Source organism: Microcebus murinus, chromosome 11 (assembly GCF_040939455.1).
Source record: "Microcebus murinus isolate Inina chromosome 11, M.murinus_Inina_mat1.0, whole genome shotgun sequence".
Lineage (NCBI taxonomy): Eukaryota > Metazoa > Chordata > Mammalia > Primates > Cheirogaleidae > Microcebus > Microcebus murinus.
In genome coordinates this window covers 87,820,617-87,844,621 of record NC_134114.1, presented here as the reverse complement: position 1 = coordinate 87,844,621, position 24,005 = coordinate 87,820,617, and the positions used below count along the sequence as shown (strand labels likewise).

At 33.7% G+C, this 24,005-nt stretch overlaps 1 protein-coding gene across 1 annotated transcript in view; it reads right to left on the bottom strand.

The window, feature by feature from the left end:
• Nucleotides 1-215: 215 nt before the first annotated feature.
• COMMD10 (COMM domain containing 10) overlaps nucleotides 216-24,005 on the bottom strand; it is a 157,478-nt gene continuing 133,688 nt past the window's right edge. Inside the window, exons 6-7 of the mRNA XM_012763697.2 lie at nucleotides 1,758-1,817; nucleotides 216-1,037 (exon numbers count right to left, since the gene is read on the bottom strand). Coding sequence (XP_012619151.2) covers nucleotides 999-1,037; nucleotides 1,758-1,817 — 99 coding nt within the window. The 3' untranslated portion in view covers nucleotides 216-998. The remainder of the gene's footprint in view (nucleotides 1,038-1,757; nucleotides 1,818-24,005) is intronic.

Sequence of the window (24,005 nt, the reverse complement as noted above, 5' to 3'; positions counted from 1 at the left end):
AATATTTCTAAAATAAAATTCCTTCATGTGGAGAAAGTCATGTGTGAATCAATCTCTCACTCTCTCTCTGGAAACAATAGAACATAGATATTTCATTTATAAAAAAATTCAACTGATTTTTTTATAGGCAACCATACTCACATTTATACACATTATTAGCATAAAATCTATGAAATACATGAAATAAAAAATACTGCACATTTTAGTCCAACTAATCCTAAAATACCAAACTTTATTGACTGAAATCAATTAACATTTACAGAAAGAAAATGTAAAAGTTACTAGATTTGAATAAGGATGCCCATTTAGAACTCATTATAATTATTTTTATTCATGATTTGAATCTATCTCCCATCCTATGAAGTGAATCATTATTAATTTGAAGTACAAAGAAAAACACATACAAACATGGACTGTTAATAAATCATTAAACTCAGAGAAAAAATTAAAATTAACAGAGAAGCTCACACTGGAATTAATTGATATAATACTCCTAGTTCTATTTTAAATTTCTTTCCTATATTATTTCCCAAGCAAAACATACACATTATATTCAAGTAAAAAAACATCATAATGTATTGGATTGCATGTGGCTATTTTCTTAATTTTATTCACGTAATAACGAAAGCTCTGGATTCTGCCAGGGTATACATTATACTTTGTATCCATGGATCCTCCTTGATATATAAAGATGTCATCAAGCATGTAAAAAATAAGCAGGTCAGGCAATAGAGCAACAGTATTCACTTTTGTTCCATTTAAAGCAAAAGCGTTCTTAACAATTGCTGTTGGCTCACAGAACTAGAGAAAGTATATTAGAACCTCAGTACTGTTAACAGTGATCTCCCTTGGCTGTTATTTGTCTAAGAAGTGATAAGCCATATAATTTACAGAAAGAAAGCCACTGAATCCTTCAGAAAACACAACCTGGCAATCTATCTTCAATGCAAAATAATGAGGTGGCAGGAGTGTGATGGAAAAACCAGTCTTCGAACACATCATGTAAGGGAATCCAGCTGTGCTTGTATGGTCTCTAGCTATTTACAAAGACAAAAAAAAAAAAGTTAGTGAAGGGAACAAGATTCACACGAAGTGCTGTTTAGAAATATGCAAATAGAAAGTAAAGAATGGCATTGGTAACTATGCATATTAAATTCATTCAAATAGCAATAAAAATACCACAGAATATTTTTCTTTTTATGTGAAGATATTAGAATTCATGCTTGAAATTTAAGTTTTCAAATTTGTAAAGACAGAGGATTACTAAAGACTGCTGTTTTAAATACCCCCAGCTGTTTCATTTTAAATTATCACTACATGGTAAGATTTTAAAGTTGGGGGTATGGAGAGAGTGCATTTTCCTGGATTGCAAAATCAGTATTTGGAAGGAAACATAATGTATACTCAAAGATAAATCCCTAAAGACATGTTTCCCTTCACATCTGGGCCCAGAAATTAAAGTATTTAACATTATCTATAAAGTGTCAGTGTGGCGAGGTATGACATAGTTCACTACTTAATGCTTTATATTAAAGCAATGGTCCTATTGCTCTAATTAAAATCATTTCCATTTTCTTCCTGATTTAGTTCTTCAGATTCCCTTCATTTTGGCTATTGCTTCCTACTGCGAAACATAAGGTGCTTATAAGGGAAGTTTAAAGAACTCTGTAATAGGACATTTAAAAATAAGAATTCATAAAACGAAGGAAACAATATGAAAAAACCCACATATCACAAAATTATTTTAAAAATTAGACCTTGTTATAGAAATCAAACAACTCCTTGTGACTGAATTCCACAAGAACTTTCTCCAGGTTCTGTAAAGAAGAAAAACAAAGAAAGGAGAATTTAGTTACATGCAATTTACATTGCATTTTTCCTCTCCAGCAAGCCTCCGAATATGCCATAATATTATTCCCAGAGTGGTTTTTAAAAAAATACTTACCTGCTCTACTCAACCCCACAATTGCTAGAACTCACCAATGCACTTAATAACACTCTACTTTAGCAAAAGGTTTCAACTCTACAGGGACATCTGTTCTTTAAGTAGATTCTATAAAGGTTAATAAAATATATGCCTGCAAGAGAACAATTTCATTATCTATTTTTTCAAGTCAGAGAGATAATATATGAAATTAGATTTCATCTTTCTCAGCAGTCCATTTGAAATCTAGTAAATACCATTCCACAAGACACTGGAGACAGCATATCTGACTGAACTTGTGCAGCCATTAATGCCTCACATCAGCACAGCTACTGCCTCCAAGCACTAATCTAGCAGTTATGATCTTAACATGCTGAGATTGTTACCTTCTTTAAGGTACAGACTCAGCAAAAGTTGACAATTAACACAACAGTTTCAAAGCTGGGACTTAAACACTCTCTTTCCTTTCATCTCACAGACATTAGAGAAACCTTTACGGGTGCTACAGATGCCAAATAATATTGTGTGTGTATGTATGTGTGATGACGTAGTGAAGTGTGACATGAAAGTAAACACAGCCCAACTCAACCCTATCTGCTTCTGGTTGATTCTGTACACTGAGGAAACAATTCAAACTAGTTGCTAAAGATTGTTCACATGTGTTAATTTTATTCAAGGTCCTTTGGAGAAGTGAAAGTTAATGAGGAAAGAATGCCAATAATGTGCTACCCGCCTTGATCTCACCGCTGTGCTCGCATGACATAAAATGGGCATCATGAACAGAAGAAGTGAAAAATTGCTTCAAATAGTCATTGATTCATGCACTTCATTATTTGTGATCATTTCTAACTTACTAATTCTAGTTCCCAGATTCTATGTTCACTCTTTTGGTTTGTTTTATCTGTTTTAATGATTTCCATTTCTTTTCACAAAGCCAACATTTCCACACCAAGTTATCTCCAGCTAACTCCAGGAGAGTCAATGGGGCTATGCTCAGAAATAGCACCTCCCTCTTCATGAAGCTAAGGCATCAAATCTCACACTTCTTTTTTTCCTCTCAGTCACCTATCTAAATACTTAAGCTTTAAAATGAATGATGAAGTATATCTGGTTTAAAGCCTCTTCCGTTACGAACTATTGTCACAGGAAAGTAATTCCCAATGCTGGGAATCACTTGAAGTCCAAGTGGGTCCTTGACTTTGTGCAAGAAAGAATTCAGGAGCAAGACGACAGTGTAAAGTGAAAGCGAGTTTTATTTAGGAGGTATCGAAAATCTACTCCACAGGCACAGTAGAGACTAGTTCTGCCTGTGGAGGAGAACAGCCACCATGTTTCCTTTAGCCCCTCTATTTGAGCAACAGCTTAATTATAGGCTAAACAAGGGGAGGAATACTCATGTTATTTCTCAGAAAGGGGCAGTGTTTTCCTAGAATTAGGGTGACACCCTCCTTTTGACTAAATATGGTCAATCCAGAAATGTGATGGTGTGAGGTACATGATGGGAGTGAGAGGTTTCCTTAGAAAGTTTTATGGTAATGAGGGGATAATGAAGATACAAGGTCAAGAAGTGCTTGATTCCTCTACCATCTTGATTCTAAATGGTTGGAACTTGTTCTGTCCCCCATCTTAGTTTGATCAGGGTAGTTTAAAGCTTCCTAATTTACATCCTATATCCATCAGGGTGGTTTGAAACTTCCTGAGTAAGTGAAGCAATGCCTGCCAATTTCCTACCTCAGAATGATATAAAATTATGAAGTTTTAAAATTGCATTAACATTCATTGGCTAATTGGCACATATCATTAAACCTCCAAAGGTTTAATCAGCAGCATCTAGCACTACTATATGTCCTCCAAGCAGTTAAAGAGGGATAATATGCGTAGGTTTAGCCCCAAGTTCTAAGAAAAGCAAGGCAAGTTCACTACTCTCACCTCTGTGCAAAAAAGAGGCAATCAGTATGTAAAGAACTCATCTGATGTACCCCTAGAAGTAGCAGTCAAATCCCAGTCTTGTTTTCTGTATTTTGATTTTCTTTGTTTCAAGATGGTATTTCCTAAAATGTTACATGAAGGAAAGAGGAAGAATGTAACTTTCAAAACACACTTCTTAAAATAATGATAGCTATAGTGGTAGACGAGGAAGGTACAGGTCATACTTCCCCTACAAAGACACCAAGTTAACAGGATATGGACCAGAATGCCTCTGTGAGAATTCTAGAGAACCACTGGGAAGCTGAAGCATGCAGGCCATTGTAAAACCAAGAAGGGATTCCAGCAAAAGGGGAGAAATATCATAGTGTCTGGTGCACCCATGTGTGATCCTGTGTGGCACAGTGGAATGGCAGAGCAACCAGGTGGAAAACCTCCGCCATACCAGAGCTCCTCCCTCAGAATAGAAACAAAAGAGGGAACATTATATTCCAACATTCAAAAGAACCCAACATTCTGGCTTGTCTAGGGACTATTAAAGGAACTGGTTTCTGTCTCACTTGAACAGGAGCACGCACAGGACCTTCACCAGAGTTTGGAAGGCACTGACAACAGAGGGGAGGGCATGTTAAAGCTGCAGTTCCACAGTGGAAAGGGTAGGTGGGGGTTTTGTTCTTCCTTCCCTCATACTTCTTCTTCTTTTTTTTTTTTTTATTTCAGCATATTTTGGGGGTAAAAATGTTAAGGTTACGTATATTGCCCATGTCCCCCCTCCCCCTCCCACCCGCCTGACACCCGATAAATGTTATTCCTATATGTCCACTTAAGTGTTGATCCGTTAATACCAATTTGCTGGTGAGTACATGTAGTGCTTGTGATAGTCAGCAGGCTCTTGAGCTGCTGGAGACCTTCTCTACCCTCACGACCCTAAAGGCTGCTGCCACCAGTGAATTGGGAGCTTCTTAAAAACAAAGCACTAGGTTGCCAGTGTTGCCAGCCCCCTCAGGGTCACTCCCCATCACCACAGACACAAGCCAAGACAGTGGGCGCCATATTGCTTCTCCACCCATTGTGTGCATGAAGACTGAAGTCACACAAAGTATCTTTTCTGATCACAATGGAATGGAACTAGAAATCAAGGAAAACTGGAAAATTCAGAAATATGTGGAAATTAAACACATTCTTAAACAACCAATGGGTCAAAGAAGAACTCACAAGGGAAACTGAAAAATATCTTGGGATATAAGAAAATAAAAACATAACATACAAAAACTTTTGGGATACAGTGAAATTCTGCTAAAGGAGTAAATTTATGGCTGTAAATGTATAATTAAAAAAATCTCAAGTTAAAAATCTAACTTGACACCTTAAGAAACCAGCAAATAAGAACAAACTAGGCCCAATGTGTGCAGAAGGAAGAAAATAATAAAAATTAGAACAGAGATAAATAAAACAGAGAATAGAAAAATAGAAACAAAATAAGAGTCAGTTTTTTGAAAAGATCAACAAAATTGGCAAACATTTACTTAGATTAACTAAGAAAACAAAAGAAAATTCAAATAACTAACATCAAAAATGAAAGATTAGACATTACAACTGATGCAACAAAAATAAAAAGTATTATAAAAGAATTCTGTGACCAAATGTATGTATGCTAACAATGGGATAACCCAGAAGAAACAGGTAAATTCCTAAAAAGAACCTACCAAGACTAAATCATGAAGAGAAAATCTGAACAGACCAATAATGAATAATGATATTGAATAAGTAATCAAAAACCTCTCAAAAAAGAAAAGCCCAGAAAGAGATGGCTTCACTGGAGAATTCTAGCAAACATTTAAAAAAAGAATTAATAAAAATCCTCCTGAAATTCTTCCAAAAAGTTGAAAATAATAAACACTTTCAAGCTCATTCTGAGGCCAGCATTACCCTGGTTCCAAAGCCAGACATAGGCACTAGAAAAAAATTACAGAGAAATATCCAAGGTAAGTATTCATGTAAAAATCTTCAACAAAATAACAGCAAACCTAATTCAATAGCATATTAAAAGAATTGCAGTACACTAGGACAAAGTGGTATTTATTCCTGGAATGCAAGAATGGTTCAACATATGAAAATTGATCAGTGTAATATACCACATTAACAGACTAAAGGAAAAAATACATATCATCTCAATTGATACAGAAAAGCATTTGACAAAATTCAACACCCTTTCATGATAAAAACACTGAACGACTAGATATAGAAGGAATCTACATCAATATAATATTAAGAAAACCCATTTGTGAATAGCCCACAGCTAAAATCATATTCAATAGTAAAAGACTGAAAGCTTTTCCTCAAAGATGAGGAACAAGGCAAGGATGCCCACTCTCAAAACTTTTTTCCAACATAATAATGAAATTCCTAACCAGAGCAATTAGGTTAGAAAAAGAAATAAAATGCATGCAAATTGGAAAGGAAGAAGTAAAATAATCTCTGTTGACAGATGATAATTGCATATGTAGAGAAACCTAAAGGTTCAACAACAACAATGAAAAACTGTTAGCTAGAACTAATAAACAAAATCAGCAAAGTTTCACAATATAAAATCAACACAATAAAAATATTTCTATATAGTAACAGTGAACAACCTGAAAAGGAAGTTTAAAAAAATTCCATTTACAATAGCATCAGAGAAAATAAAATACTTAGGAATAAAGCTAACCAAAGAGATGAAAAACTTGTACACTGAAAACTACAAAAATATTGGTGAAATTAAAAATGATGCAAATAAATAGGAAGACACCCTATGTTCATGAATTGGAAGGCTTAATATTGTTAAGATGTCCATACTATCCACAAAGTGATCTACCAATTCAATGCAATCCCTATCAAAGTTCCAATGGCATTTTTTGCAGAAATAAAAAAATTCATATGGAATCTCCAGGGACTCTGAATAGCAAAATAAATAAATAAATTAATTGGATGTTATTTCCTGATTTCAAAACATGTTATAAACCTACTGGAACCAAAACAATATGGCACTGCCATAAAGACAGATGAATGGAACAGAATACAGATTCCAGAAATAAACCCTCATATATACGGTGAAATAATCTTTAACAAGGGTGCCAAGACAACTCAATTGAGAAAAAAACAGTCTCTTCAAAAAATGATGTTGGAACAACTGGATATCCACATGCAAGTGAATGAAGTTGAACACTTATCCTATACACATATAAGCATCAAAAGCAAAAACAGACAAATTGGACTATATCAAACTTAAAAACTTTTGTGTATCAAAGAACACAATAAACGGAGTAAATGGGAGAAAATACTTGCAAATCATATATCTGATAAGGGGTTAATATCCAGAATATATAAAGAACTCCTACAACTCAACAACAAAAAATCAAGTAAACTGATTAAAAAATGAAAAAAAGGACTCAAACAGACATTTCTCCAAAATGATATAAAAATGGCCAACATATATATGAAAAAGATGTTCAACATCATTAATCATAGGAGAAATGCAAATCAAAAATGTGATGACATGTTACCTCACACCCATTAGAATGGCTACTATCAAAAAACTTAGAAAATAATAAATATTGGTGAGGATGTGGAGAAACTGCAACTCTTGTGCACTGTTGGTGAGACTGTAAAATGGTACAAATGCTATGGAAAACAGTATAGAAGTTACTCAAAAATTAAAAACAGAATTAATATGCTATCTACCAATCCCTCTTCTAAGTGTATATCCAAAAGAGCTGAAAATAGGGTCTGAAAGAGATATTGGTACACCCATATTCATAACAGCATTATTCATAAAAGCTAAAATGTGAAAGCAACCCAAGTGTACACTGATGTATGAATGGATAGATAAAATGTATATACATACAACAGAATATTATTCAGTCTTGAAGAAAATCTTGTCTCAGGAGCAAACCTTGAGGACATTATGAAATTGAAATAAGCCAGTCACAAAAAGACAAATACTGTATATGAGTCCACTTATATGAAGATCTAAAGTACTCAAGTTTATAAAGCAGAAAGTATAAATGGTGATTATCAAGGATGGGGGAAGGGGAGGGGCATTGTTGTTTAATGGGTATAGAGTTTTCAGATTTACAAGATGAAAAAGTTTTGCTTATCTGTCTCATACCAATGTGAATACACTTAACCCCCTGAACTGTACACTTAAAAATGGTTAAGATGGCTAAATTTTATGTTCTATGATTTTTATCACAATAAAAATAATAGTAGCTAACAAAGTCTACATGTGTGTGCATGTGTATGTATATTTATATATGTGGATAGACATAAAATTTGACTTATGTCTGGCATAATCATTAGTATTATCATTGTCATTTCCCATTCAACCCACAATGACTTAGAGAAGACCATGGGGAATTTCAGAGTGGTAAGTGTTTTACATCTAGATGTAAATAGTATATACTCAGAATTTGAGAATCTATGATTTCTCAGAGTATGGCCCAGGGCCACCCCTTGGGCAGCTGTTTTGTAGGGGAATAAGGACCTCAGACACATGGAATAAAAAGGAAAGAGTGGCTGCTCAGGGCCCAGCTCCCTACATTGTCATGTTCCGACCACAGAGTCCAAAAATTTTCAATTTAAACTTGGCTTTCCAGGACATTATGAAGACATCTTATTAAGTAAGAAGTATAGAACATATTTTAATTAAGAGTTTGGTAGCTTTATTTTATGACTTTGAAATTTAGACATATGATATGTGACGTCCATTTTTATTCTTGCTTCAGGACCTACAAATATTAGGAGTAGGTCTGATCAAAAGCTCTTCAGGGGCTGGGTGTGGTGGAACATGCCTGTAGTCCCAGTTATTTGGGTGGCAGAGGTGTGAGGATCATTTAAGCCCAGGAGTTTGAGGCTGCAAGGAGCTATGATTTTGTCAGGCCAGCCTGAGCAACAGAGTAACACTCTGTCTCTTAAAATAATTAAAACAAAGAATATAAAAACAAAAGTTATTCTGGGGAGCCACTGCATTTCTAGGAGGAAAACACACTCAGCTTTCCTTAAGATTATAATTAGGAAGTCACAAATTTGCTTATAAAACCAGAATCAACTGTCTAACTTCATTTTTTTACTCTTCATAAAATGTATGGAAGGATTTATTTATCCATTAAGAAATATGTTTTTGGCTGTGTGTGGTAGTTCATGCCTGTAACCCCAGCATTCTGAGAGGCTGAGGTGGGAGTATCCCTTGAGGCCAGGAGTTGGAGACCAGCCTAAGCAACATCATGAGATCCCATTGCTCCACAAAATAAAAAACTCAGCCAGGCATGGTGGCATGCACTTGTAGTTCCAGTTACTTGGGAAGGCTGAGGTAAGAGGATGGTTTGAGCTCAGGAATTTGAAGTTGCAGTGATACCATTGCACTCTAGCCTAGGCAATAGAGCATGGCCTGTCTTAAAAAAAAAAAAAAAAATATGTTTTCAAACAACTTCTCTTCAGTTTAATATCTGGACACAAATCAGTGGCAACAAAATGTATGAAAAGCATTAAGTTCAATGAGAGTTCAAGTATTAGTATTTCAGAGGTGCTTCTCTTGTCTAGGTTCTAATATAGCTCTTCCTTAACTTCTTATACTTCTGGCCTTTGAGCCAACTTATGGTTCATTAGTATCTTTGTTAAGGGAAGAACAGTAGAAAATAAATTGAAATTCAAACCTGTCATCTTAGCTATCAGTAGCAGCTCTATCAACAGACTATGTGGAGGAAAATGTAGGAAATCCTGGTTAAAGTAGTTTTATAGGCTGAATTTGATAGTAGATTTAATGGGACTTGACTATTTGGTCCTATTTTTTTCCACCAGAGTCAGAAAGATAGTCTGGATAATAAAATACATTTTATATCATATTGAATAAGAAGAGAAATATCCTAACAGCATAAAACTACAGTCGTAAGTAATGAAAATGCATCCTCATCTTGTCAATCACATAGCAAAACTATCTTAAACTTGAATTAAACCAAAATAAGTATGTACTTAGAAAGTACTGTACCTTTTTAAAAATATTCAAGTGTTTTCAGAAAAAGGTTTATATTACATCCCCATTCTTCCAGAAATCAGATACAAAGGATATTTTTATATAATGCAAAACTGGATTTTAAGTTATAAGATTTTAAAGAAATTGATTTTGTTGATAATTCTAAGAGTTTTCTGAAGAAATGACTGAATAAGTGATATAAACTATTTCTGGGAAGACTTTTTGTTGCTTATTTAAAGTTTAACAGTAGTATCAATGGATCCTGCTATTATCCAAGATAACTAATAAAAAACATTTATCAAATTTGGTTTAAAAGTTGTCATTTGGTGATAGCTATTAATAGATAGGCCAAGATATTGATAAATATACATATTCTTTCAACACAAATAAAGTTTTTAAACATAAAGATGAAGTTAGCAAATAAGGTAGGGTTTTTTTTTGTGTGTGTGTGTTTTTGGTTACTGTTTTTGTTGTGGGTAGAGAATGGTGGTTGTTTTTGTAGGAGAGGTGGTAAATTTGCACTGAGTCATTCACCCTACTGCATGGTCCCCCTGAGACAAAAGTATCCATATGCAATATGTTTTGGAGGCTACTGCAAATGACACTTACTCACTTGAGAATAAGGCAGGATAACATTTTTCTTAGTCTTCTTGGTTTTACACAATCTTCCCTAATCTAACTTTCTGGTTTTACTTCCCACAGACCCACCAAAATCTCTGTTCCAACCAAACTGGTGCATTCATAGTCTCTCAAAGATTCCACACTTTCCTGCCTCTGTTTTTGCTTATATGGTCTCCTATTTCCAGATGGATTATAGTTCTAAATGGGAAAAGTAAAACAAAGAAACTTCTAAAAAGAAAATATTATATAAATGAATATCTTCATAACCTGGGGATATAGGAAGACTTTGTAAAAAATACATAAAAATTATATAAAGACAATCCAAAAATTAGAATATATTAAAATTCAGAACTTCCATTCATCAAAACACACCATTAAGACAATGAAAATGTTAGCCACAGATTTATATTCAGAATACACAAAGAACTACAAACTATGAACAAACATGAATGTGAAAGAGCCAATCATTTGAGATGGATCCCAAGTGGCTAACTGGGCTTAAAAATTTTAAATAGAGCCAAGTAGCTATTTGCTGACTAGAGATCACACATGTATTCTGAGTTGCCGGGAAAATTCACACCACTATTTAACTTTAGGGACTATCTATGAGCACCTAGATAATGTTACACGTATCCTTTAGCAAAATTCCCATGGAAATAGAATTTGGTAAAGTCTTTAGAAAGGTCTGACTTGATGAAAGCTGACACTTCAAATAGTGTCTGTATTCCCAATATGTTAGGACTTAGGAACACATATACATTTTTCAAGAAATAAATGCATTAACCTCTTTATAAATTATCCAAACAGAAAGAGTCTGTAAATAATACAGTTATAAACTATATAAGAATTAAAACCAAATTGACATTGCTTAGCTTTTAAAGTTAAATTGGATATCAGAATTAGAAATCACATAATTATCCTTTCACCTAGAAGATCAACAAGTAGAATATTCCAGTAAAAGAAATACTCCTAATCTCTTGTACAAGTTAAATCTAAAAATACTATGGAAGGTACTTAAAGAGGAAGTTTTCTTTCTAGTTATAGAAAGGCTGAGATAAAAGTCTAAATATTTCAAGTCCTACTAAATGAATTTATACAACAAAAGTCATTAGGCATTATTTACTAAATAAATATCTGTAGATAATATTCTCTATAACCATATACAATTATAAATAATTGCAAATATATTCTAGTGTCTCTATTATTGACTATCTTTACTAAGTATTATTGTTCAAAAAACTAGGGATATAAATTCAGCTCCCACCACAGACTGAATAAACCATGAAAGTCTACCTGTATGTGCAAATGTTAGTCATTTCTGTCATCCATAATATTCAGTCATCCAATAAGCACTTAAAGAATATCAGGTACTATGCAAGGAAGGTACTCACGATACAAAGATGAATAAGCCACAGGAAGGAATATACTCTTGACCAAAGAAAGGTCAAAATGACAACAAACCATTTTTTGGCCAGAAAGTTTTTATTAAGTATAAAAATTATATAAGAGTGTGCATGAATTATTTCACTAAATGTTTAATCAGGTCTATCTATTTTGGCTGTTAGGACTTTTACCTGTTATCTGTATATGCCCTTTTCATTCTGGCTAAGATATTACTTTGCTCCTGTGTAGATAAAAAATATGTTTGCCAGTCATACCATCACCATGTTTTCTTTCCTCTTAAAAATACAATGTGCTATGCATGAGAAGATCACAAACTTGGAGCCAATCAAAATCCACTTCCTATAGCATTCATTAACTGTAATTTATTATGTGTGTGCTGATATGTCACTATGATTTTCAGCTTCAGTATTGAAACATTTAGTTATGGTTGCTGAATATAATCAGCAAGAGGTTTTGAATATGAGTACATGAAGCTTCTTAAACAGTGAGAAATTATGTTAAGATGAGCACTGACAGTTAAAATAAATGGAGATTTTTTTTTTGTACTGAATACTATGGGTGATGCTATATTTTTCCAGAAATTATAATTTATTCTAATTATAAATACTTATCTGATTACTTAAACATCATTTGGCATAGCTACATTACTTAACTTCTTAAAACATGTGTTAATATCCTAGCTGAGGGATTCTGGGTAAATTAAAAATATCAAATTGAAATCCTGTTATGTTTCTGGTATGTAGTTTTAAAGACTAAGAGCTCAACAATCAGATTTAGGTTTCTTTTTCCTCATAAAAGCACTTTATTGAATTTATAGGCAGAAACTTAAATGGTACAAGGGTACTTTGAGGAGCTACTATGTATTTGGCATCCTAAATTAAATAACCTAATATAATTCACAGTTTAAGAAAAAGGTAATTAAAAACATATGCTTGTTTAATTTTTTTCTATCTTGTGCTGTCACGTCAGTCTTCAAGAAAAAGAGGACCAATATGTGCACTTAAATGAGTGTTAATTTCAGAATTTAGTTAAATTAACATGTCTTATCAGATAATTGGAAGCTATGTTTTGGCAAAATAAAAAGGGCAAGTTCAGCATTTGCTTCATGTTAGGAAGGGCACTGAATTTATCAAATAATGCTAAGCTGAAAAGCCATTGTTAACTGCAGCATAATAATAAGAAACACCCTATTTTACTCCAACACTTATAAACCCAAATTCCTAAAGATAGTCAGGTACAATAACTAATTTGATAGGGTATGTGGTTAATTTAAGGCAGTAACTGTCCAGAGGGAATTTTTAACCTGTAATGGTGTTGTTCAAAATATATATATGACAGATGAAACTGAGCTCATTTTTCCATCCACATTAGTTCTCTGGTAACCTAATGACCTTACTATTATTTGCAAAATCTTCTTGGAATTATCAAGTGAATGAATGATTCATATTCTAAAAATTAATTGGTTTAAACAAGTTGATGTGTTTCTATAATCTTTAGTATATCTGGAGCTCAAAAATAAGGTTTTCATTTTATGTTTGAAATACAGTATCTTTAGCATACTAATGTGAATTCAACATGACAGGAGCAGATAGTTCAGTCTGTACTATGATACTTGAGTAAAGGATGAAGCATGGGTTTTATTTTCAACTTAGTGAAAATCATAACATTGAAGAATTTAGCTTATTTTTTGTAACAGCTTTATGGAAATATTCACATACCATACAATTCACCCATTTAAAGTGTATAATTCAATGGTTTTTAGTATATTCACAGAGTTGCAAAACCAGCACCATAATTATGTTTGGAACATATTGATCACTCCAAAAATAAACCCCATGCCCTTTAGGTATCATCCATCAACCTTTCTGGCCCATGCCCACTACCCTCCTCCCAGCCCCAGGCAACCAATAATCTACTTTGTCCTTATAGATTTGCCTATTCAGAAAACCATTATCAATTTTAAATGGAATCATTTCATATGTGGTCTTTTGTGACCAGTTTCATTCATTTAGCATAATGTTTTCAAGGTTTATTCATGTTGTAGCATGTATCAGTACAACTTCTATTTAGTAAAAATTGTTTCTCAGTTTAGGTAACTAAATGTTAATAAGGTTAGACTTTAAAATTTAGAATTAAAAAAAATCACATATGACACAAACACATAATATATAATAAACAACGCTACTAACACATTTTGATTTTCCTTGGACAATTAGGAAAACATTTCTGGATCATGTTCTATATGCTATTATATATTTTATTTATTTGAAATTAATTTCTTTCTTTTTTTTCCTGACAACCTCTTACTCATACTTTAAGACTCCTGAAATGTCACCTCCTCTGTGAAACCTTACCTGATTTCCTCCACCCTCTTATCCACCTGTTGCCTGTTTTAGTGCTCTACAGCACAGTGAGAAGATCTCTGATACTACTTACAATGATGCTTTACAATGGAGGCTTCTAAAACAATGTGTGTTCTTTGAGGTCAAGGATAGTGTGTGTGTGTGTGTGTGTGTGTGTGTTTACATTTTTTTTTGAGACAGGGTCTCTGTTGCCCAGGCTAGAGTATGGTGGCATCGTCATAGCTCAATACAACCTCAAACACCTAGGCTCAAGTGATCCTCCTACCTCAGCCACCCAAATAGCTAGAACTACATGTATGAGCCACCAAGCCCAGCTAATTTTTCTATTTTTTGTAGAGACAGGGTCTCACTATGTTGCTCAGTCTGGTCTCAAAGGATCCTCCCTGCCTCTACCTCCCAAAGTGCTAGGATTATACAGTGTGAGCCACTGCACCTGGCCATGTATATATCTTTTTAATCCCCAGTACCTAACATAGAATATGCATATAGTAGGTTTTCAATACATATTTCTTCAATGAAAAAACAATTGCTAAATTTTCGACACATTTTAATTGGATTAGACACTCTTGAGAATTTTCAATGGCCATTTATAAAATGTAATGGTTATCATTTCAAATGATGAAGTAAAAAATAGATAGACTACAAAGTTAGAAATAATTTAAATAATAATAGCAAACACTTATGCATCAATTACTATGTGCCAGGTACTGTTCTAAGTACTTTATTTCTATTAGCGAATTTAATTCTTATACTAATCCTACAAAGTATTATTATTTCCATTAACAGTGGGAATCTGAAGCTCAGCAAGTTTGGGTAATTGACAAAGTTCTTATAGCCAATAAGTGGCAAAGCCAGAATTCTCATCAGGCCGTGAGGCCCCAGAAGCCTATGCTCTTACCAGGGTCTCTGATGTGTTTTAAATTTTAGAGGCACTGTGTGAAGAAGGAGTCAGAAAGACCACCTAGTTTGAATCCTAGTCACTGTACTTCACTGAGCTTTAGTTCCTGGATTGTCAAATAGCAATAAGAATACCTATTCTGCCAGGCTTAGCGGAAATGATTCTGTATTTAGCACAGAGCCTGTAATATACATAAATGTATATTTAGCAATATGCATACACTATTAAAAACAATTAAGGCACTAAACTTGTATACTAAGGACTATAAGGCTGAAGACATGGAACTACTTTTTAGTTTCAGCCTTATCACCTAAATCACTTTTAGGATTTTTTTCCTTCAGTTTCTTTATAATAAATATACTTTTTAATGACATTAGAAATTCTCAGTTGCCAGAAAAAGATATGTAGTGCTATGCATTTTTACCACACCATACATTTTCAAAGTGATAAATCTAGGAGAAATGAGGTATATGATATAATTACTACTTTTTAATTTGTTCTTTATATGAAGTTATGGAGAATTATAGAATATCTTTATCAGATTAATGCTAATAGATGTTTTTATGATTTTCATTACTAAAATGCTATACTGCTTTTAATAAAATAGATGCAAACTGACAATGTATTTTTAAAACCACCTTTAAAGGATAAACTCAGATATATTATTGATTCATACTGAAAATAGCCTACACCAAAGAACAAGGAGAGTTTTTTAAAAAATAAGATCAACTGAAAAGGAGATGGCTCTTATTATGTTTCCATTAAATCAACCTCTACAATTAATTTCTGATAATCAAACAATCTCTAAGAGGTAGCCTTAATGTATTATGTAAATCAAATTTAGTTTACTTCTTTACTTTCCCTCTAAAATCCAAGATTCAACAAAAATAGGGGATATTTATATTACTTATAAGCACAGTGATTATGTGTACGTATATTAACATATGGCAAAGCAAATCTGGCCATTAGCAGATACCTATGCTTCATCTTCATGGGTTGGTGATTTAGGGTCCATAGAACACTTACGTGAAATGTGACATCTTGATATCATTTATTTATTCAATTTTCTGATTATATACTTTCTTTAACTGACCTGCAAATTAAGCTCACCAGATAACTTCTGGTGCTTTGATATGTCTAGAACATTGTATATTATATAGATATTGAGACTAATTTCATTTCTTTTTTTAAACATATATTTACAAGCAACATGCTAGGCTGTTGGGGTTATAGCAGTGATAAAGACAATGCATATGATCATTGCTTTCCTTAAGAGTCCAACAGAGACAAATAAGCAGAGATTACAAAATGATATGATAAATGCCATAAAAGGCAAAGTATAGGGCACAAGGAATAAACACTAGATGCAGTTCTGAAATCAGTAAAGGATTCCTAGTAGAACTGATATCTAATCTGAGACCTGAAAGATAAAATATTGGAAATGGATTAGGGTAGGGGGATATTCCTACCAGCAAAAGAGAACATGAGAGGGAAAAGCAGTACAGTGTGGTAGTGATCGAAATTAGAGATGAGTAGCCTGAATTAGGGTAGAAACAAAAGAGAATTAACAGAAATACCTAGATTTAAGAGCTACTTAGGAGGCAGGATTCACAAACTCCATGATTCTTTCAATGAGAGAAATGGGTGAGGCAAAAGCAGTTTGGAATCAAAGATGAAGCATAAGCATCTGGCTTGGGCAACTGAAAGACGGGTAGGGCCATTTACTGAGATAGGATGGGGTTGAAAGAAGCAGTCTTGAGGATGAAATAGAGGGTGAGAATTATGAGTTCAGTTTAAGACATATTGATTTTGAAGTGTTTTTGGCTAAACAAGTGGAAAAGACCAGGAGGCCAGTATATACACAAACTCAATATTCAAGTAAGAGATCTGGGCTATAGATTAATACTTGAGAGTCCTCATGAGGAGGAAAAAAAAAACCAGTCAGGAATTCAGCTATATGAGCACAAAGTATAGCCTAAGGTAAATATACCAAAAAGATAAAAAATGAAGCCGTAAGTCATACCAATAATTAAGAGACTGCCTTGAGAGACAGGTTAAAAACTAGAAAAATGCTATCATGGACTCTAAAGAAAATGAGTCTTAAGCAGGAAAGAGTGATTAGAATGTCAGCAGCTCCCAAGAAGCCAACTGAGAGACAAGGACGGGCAAGTTTTTATTTCGGATCCAATGACCAGGCACAATGTTACTGATATGGGAAAAATGAAGATGAGTTAACTGGAGGGGCAAGTATAGAGTAAGAAAGTCAAGTGAACGTAGACTAGGGGTTGGTAAACTATAGTTCAGAGGCCAAATGTGACCTGTTGTTGGTTTTTGTAAATAAAGGTTTTCTGGAACACAGATACACTCATTCTTTTATGTATTGTTTGCACTGCCTTTGTATTACAACAACGGAGCTGTATAGTCTGCAAGCTTAAAATATTTACTATTAGGTCCCTTACAGAAGAAAGTTTGCCAACCTCTACTGTAGACAAAGGTCTCAAATTATTAATACTCTTTACCAAAAGTGACTTAACAAGCATCCATTTTCCTCATTATGTTCATCATTGCTAGTTAAAAGGACCTGTTGTCTATATGTTAAGTGGAAGTAAAATCAACTATACTGAATACAGTATAATTGCTCATATCGAGTTTGAAATTTCAGGCTCTCTTCACTACCATCGAATATTGCTGTTTTATATGAAAGGCTGGTGACAGTTGCAGAGTCTGTTAGATCATATCTTTGTGATAAAACACATTACTTAGCAGCTCATATTTATATATATCTACATTAGTAATGACTTATGTCAACTTTTAAAAGAGAAAAATGCATACAATTTTGAGATTGATACTTTAAAAAAACTAAACTTTAAAAAGAGTTTTATCTCTTTTCTATAGTTTATTAATAATAAATGCACTTTTGAATGACTATGGTTAGTTCCAAGTACTTTAATGAGTCATATATTCATATAAAGTCAATAAAAAATTTGAGTGCCAGTTTTAAAACTACAGTTTATCTATATAAAGAAGTAAGAAGTAAAGACTTAGATCAGAGACATTGTAACTGTGCTATTCAGCTTTTGCTTGTGATATGTGCTCTTTGGAATGATTCATGGCATAACAAAGCTTCACAATTTAATGTTTTGTATCTGTTAATGATTAGAAAGGGCAAAATGCCTCTGGAGTCTAGTTGTTAATATTAATGAGTTTTGTGACCTAGGCTAAGTTAATAAAACAAACTTTTAAATATCCTGTTAAAAAGTTCTCAATAATAATTTTGAACTTGAAATTGTTTTATAGATTTTTTTGTAGTGTTGGAAAATAAACAAAGGTTTCAAAGGTATTTCCTGTCCTGGACAAGGAAAAAAATGTCAGAATGGTGAAAGCACCTATCAAACATATCACTTTTTGATTATAGGTCACATATGGCTGCTTCAAAATCATAGATTGATGGAATAGGGAATTATTAATAAGACATAGATTGCAAGAGGTCCTCAAATAGTTCATGGAAAATACACATTAAGAAAAAACTATACAAGGATTTCAAAACATTTTTTGCACCAAAATATACTTGTACTAACCTGGATACAGTGTGTCTGAACAGGATCTAGTTTGAGGCATGAAGAAGTATTAATATAAGACATCTGTTCAAAAAGAGCCCGTATCAGAACAACATGAAAACCACTAAAATTGAAGCAGGAACAAACCTCAAACTTATGGTGAAGTTTGAGTGGAAGAATGCTCTATGAAAATTTTATGGGGACAATGCTCCAAAGAAGTCAGAAGTTTACAAATGCCTAATTTTTTTTCAGAAGAGATGAAATGATGTTGAAGGTGAGGCCCTCTGCAGCAGACCGTCCACATCAATTTGAGAGGAAAAAATTAGCCTTGTTCATACCCTAACTGAAGAGGATTAGTGATTAACAACATAAATAATAGATTAACAACAGAAACAATTATGTAAACTGAACCAATTGAGATATCTATTAGCTTGCACAATTCTGACTGAAAAGGTTGAGCAAACTTTCCACTTGATGGGTGCCAAAACTGTTGTGCCCATATGAGCTGTGGACAATAACAGAGCTTTCAGTGAAAATTTTAAACAAGTGGGATCAAAATCCCAAAGCATTTCTTCCAAGAATTGTAACAGAAGATGAAACATGGCTTTATCAGTATGATCCCAAAGACAAAGCACAATCAAAGCAATGGCTACCAAGAGGTGGAAGTGGTCCAGTCAAAGCAAAAATGCACTGGTCAAGAGCAAAGGTCATGGCAACAGTTTTTTGGGTTGCTCAAGGCATTTTGCTTTTTTACTTTCTCAGGGGACAAAGAATGATAACATCTGCTTATTGTGAGACTGTTTTGACAAAGTTGGCCAAAGCTTTAGCAGAACAATGCCCAGGAAAGCTTCACCAGAGAGTCCTTCTTCACCATGGTAGTGCTCTTCCTCTTTCTCCTCATCAAACCAGGGCAATTTTGTGAGAGTTTCAATGGGAAAACTTTAGGCATCCATCTTACAATCCTGATTTGGCTACTTCTGACTTTCTCTTTCCTAACCTTAAAAAAATTTGTAAAGGGTGCCCATTTTTTCTTCAGTTAATAACGTAAGAAAAAAGACTTCATTGACACAGTTAAGTTCCCAGGACTCTCAGTTCTTTATGGATGGACTAAATGGCTGGTATTATCATTTACAAAAGTGTTTTGAACTTGATGGAATGTATGTTGAAAAATAAAGTTTATATTTTTAATTTTTATCTTTTAGTTCCATTTTTTTTACTAACTTTTTGAAGTCTCTTTATATTCTATAGATGACTGGAATGCAATATGGCAACAAGTTAAATCTTTGAAGTCTCAAAGAGACTATAAGTAATTTTTACTTTCATGTCAGATCTAAGTTAAAAAATAAAAAATTGAGAGGTTGGTGGTTATAAAAAAACCCTTATTTTTTGGGAAAGTCAATGATTTTGCAAAAACAAAATGGCTTAAGGGTTTCCTATTAGACATATTTAAGCAGGGACTGACTTAAATAAAGTTTTGTTGAAACTTGTTGAAGAAGCCAAAGATGATGTTGCAAATCAGAACTCTTCCAAGTAGACATAGCCTCCTTCAAACTGGTCCATGCTAATGTGAAACCAGGTAACAGAAATGACTGATGTCCTTCTTAAAAGACGATCTTCCACATTGGTGGCTTTGGAGTAAAAACCATATTACTGGTCATGCTCTCAGTTTGGTCTTAGTTTAGAATGTTAGCCTAGTTCATACATAATGCTTATATTTTTCAATAGGAACTAGATTTGAGATAGGTTCTAAAGTATATAAAATGTATTAAGCAGAATTAGTAATATACCCCTTTATTTGGGAATGTTTATAAAGATGATTATATAAAGAAGTAGCAACCCTTTACCTTCCCCTTTTCTTTCTATTCCCCATGCCACTACCTCATCTAAGCACTTACTTTTAAAAAATTAGAATGTTGAACTGACTTAAATTTTTAGCCAGGCATGGTAGCTCATGCCTGTAATCTAGGAATTTTGGGAGGCCGAGGGAGGAGGATCACTTGAGGCCAGGAGTTTCAGACCAGCCTGGGCAACATAGCAAGACCCTGTCTCTATAAAAAAAAAAAATTAGCTAGGCATGGTGACATGCACCTATAGTCCCAACTACTTGGAAGGCAGAGGCAGGAGGATGTCTGAGCCCAGGAGTTTTAGGTTACAGTGAGCTATGATTGAGCCACTGAACAAAATGTCACTTTCTACTAAAAATAGTCTTTTCTGTTAGCAAAAGTAAAGTTCTACCTCTTTTGCCTAGAAGTTAAAGCTTTTCATAAGCTGGTCCAGTCTAATTTTTCTGTTTCAATTACAGAATATTTAAAATATTAAAATTGGAGGAATAAACTAATATAATAGATATTCGAGTAACCCAACACCCAGATATAATACATATTAACTTTCTGCCTTTGAAATGAGTAAATAAAGCATCTAGTTAAAGTCTGCCATTCATCCATTTCTTTTCCTTTAGTAGAAGGATAAAGACTTGCTGTGTCTTAGTCAATTTTGTATTGCTATAAAAGAATACCTGAGGCTAAGTAACTCATAAAGAAAAAAGGCTTATTTGGCTCACAGATCTGCAGGCTAGACAGGAAACATGGCACCAGCATGTGCCTCTGGTGAGGGCCTCAGGAAGCTTCCACTCATGGCGGAAGGCAGAGGGGAACAGGTACCACATGGTGAGAGGAAGGATGCAAGAGAGAGAGAAGGGAGACAGGTGTCAGCTCTGGGGCGGGGGGCGGGGAACTAAGGGAACTACTAGAGTGAGAACCACTGATAACCATGAAGATGGCACCAAGGCAATCGTGAGGGATCCACTCCCCATCATCTAAACACCCCCCACCAGGCTTCATCTCTAACACTGAAGATCAAATTTTAACATAAGATTTGGAGGGGACAAATATCCAAATGATATCATGCTACAAATAAAAATATAAAAATACAATTTTTCACTATATCAAGATTAGAAGAATGATTTTAAAAAATGCTATCCATTTATTAACCTTAGATTAGAAAGTTGAAAATAAGTCAGAAAATAACGATAAAATTGGCAATTCATACATCTTTTATCTTCCTTTCAAGTTTGTCATAGAAGTGAAATTAGACCTAGTTTTTAGAAATGGGATTTAAATATGTAGAAATAGAGTAAAAACTAAACACTAATTTTCTCATCCTTATCCCTCATTCTTCTAACAAAAGGTAGAGAAGTAAGACTGGTAAGGCATAGATCAGGAAAGGTGGAAGGCAATTAGGCTCTTTAATAACTTTTATGTATGCAAACCAAGATGGCTTACAAAATGAAGAACAAAAAAATTGGTGAAAATCAATGCTTAGTACATTTATGAAAAAGTAGAAAGGAAAGCTTAAGAGGCTAAAATATCACAGATGCATCAGTATGATATTTTTAGAAAAAGATAAAGGAAAATCCTAAAATTTAAAATATAAAATTATGTAAAAATTATCAAAAGGAACACAAAAATGCCTGAAAGAAGATATCAGATAAAAATATGGCTCAGACTAATCCAATTTTTCTAACTTGAACTATGTGAGACTTTTTACTCAGGAATCTAAAAGTTAATATAACCTATGAAGTAAAATCTGAAAGTCATAAAGAGAAATCAGAGACTGCATAATGACCTCACTATAACTTGGTTCACAAATTGGGTCAGAAAATCACAGGTTGGTGGGTGGCCAAAGAGTTCTCCAAGTGTTATTAGTTTTTCTTTGACAGGCTTGGTAGGAAATCTTTTCTCTATAAATACTATGCTCAGAGAACACTATTTCAGTACTTTGAAATATGACATTCACATGCAGCTATTCACATGACAGTAAAATGAACTTTTGTTGTGAGTGCAATTCTCTATAGTTGTACTTTAGGTTTGTTTCTGTCCCATCAACTCAGACCTATTACTATTATTTCGTCTACATATAATGTCCTCTAAGATTAGATGTAAAACAACACTGAATCTCTAAAATATCTGATAATATTTTATAAGAAAGAAATGTTAGTCCCTAGCACTTTGGCCAAATTTCAATTTGGATAACTTCATTCCATTGACATATACCCTTACAGTTAAAAAAGAAACATATAACAATTCAATCTCTTAAAAATCTATAATTTGGATCTATAATTAATACCTCAAAAATTTATATAACGTTTCCAATTTTAAATGAAAACGTATGCATTACATTCAAAGGTCTGTGTTAAGTATAAAGATTTTTCTTTTTTACATAGTCAAATTAACTTTGGCCACTGCATTTTTTCAAAACAATGCCTTTGTTCCCATTGCCCCCTTCAGTGAGAACAGATTCCCCTAATTTCCACCTGGCAAAATCCTGCCTATTCTTTAGGTCAGCTCAAACATTTCTTCCAGAGGTCTTCCCCACATCCCCAACTAAAATGCATCTCTCTTTCTGAGCGCCAATGTCTTTTTAGACAGTATTTTAGACAGTAGTGTACCACCTAAATTGTATTTTTTTTTAATACATATTATCACTTTTCTAGTAGGATGAAACCTCAATGGTTAAAAGTGTGATCTCTGGTGTTAACTGCTATGTTTTAAGCCAGTCTTCCAAAGTCACCGGATGTGTGACATTGAGCAAATTATAAAATGTTCTATGCCTCAGTTTCCTCGTTTGTAACCTGGGATAACAATAGCACCTACCTGACAGGGATATGAGGATTAAATATGTGCCAGAAGCACTTAGGCCAATGGGTTGGTCTAGTACTTAGTAAATAATCAACGATTACAAGTGTTTGCAATCATTGTCATCATCATCATTTTTTATGTTCCACATGTATCTAGCTCAGGGCTTTGAATGTAATAGACGTTTAACAAATGCTTGTTAACTTGAATTTTTTTTTGACTTTTCAAATTGAATGGAAAATAAAGGCACATGGAAAATGCCAAGTAGGGAAAACAAAAACTCTCTCAAATGTAATGTTTTAAATAAGCAATAAATAGATAAATTTAAGTATATAGTATTATATAAATGTCCCAATAAATTACTTTTTGGGTATAATATCACTACTTGGATATAACCTAAATATGGTTACAATTCTGGAAGCTATTCTCATACCTATAGGTCCTCTGAAAGCCCCTTTATATATATAATCAAGGTCAATTTCAATAGTACTATCAGAACTTCAAGAAAAATCCTGACTTTTGGGGACAGTGAAAAAGAGCCAATGTGTAGAATATTATGCTCTGGGCAGAGAGCATGTGGAGAGTTGGCCTCCTTTCTCACATAACATTGTTTCATATTAAAATTATAATTCCCAGCTATTTGTAGACCTTTCTTGAACACAGACTACTAA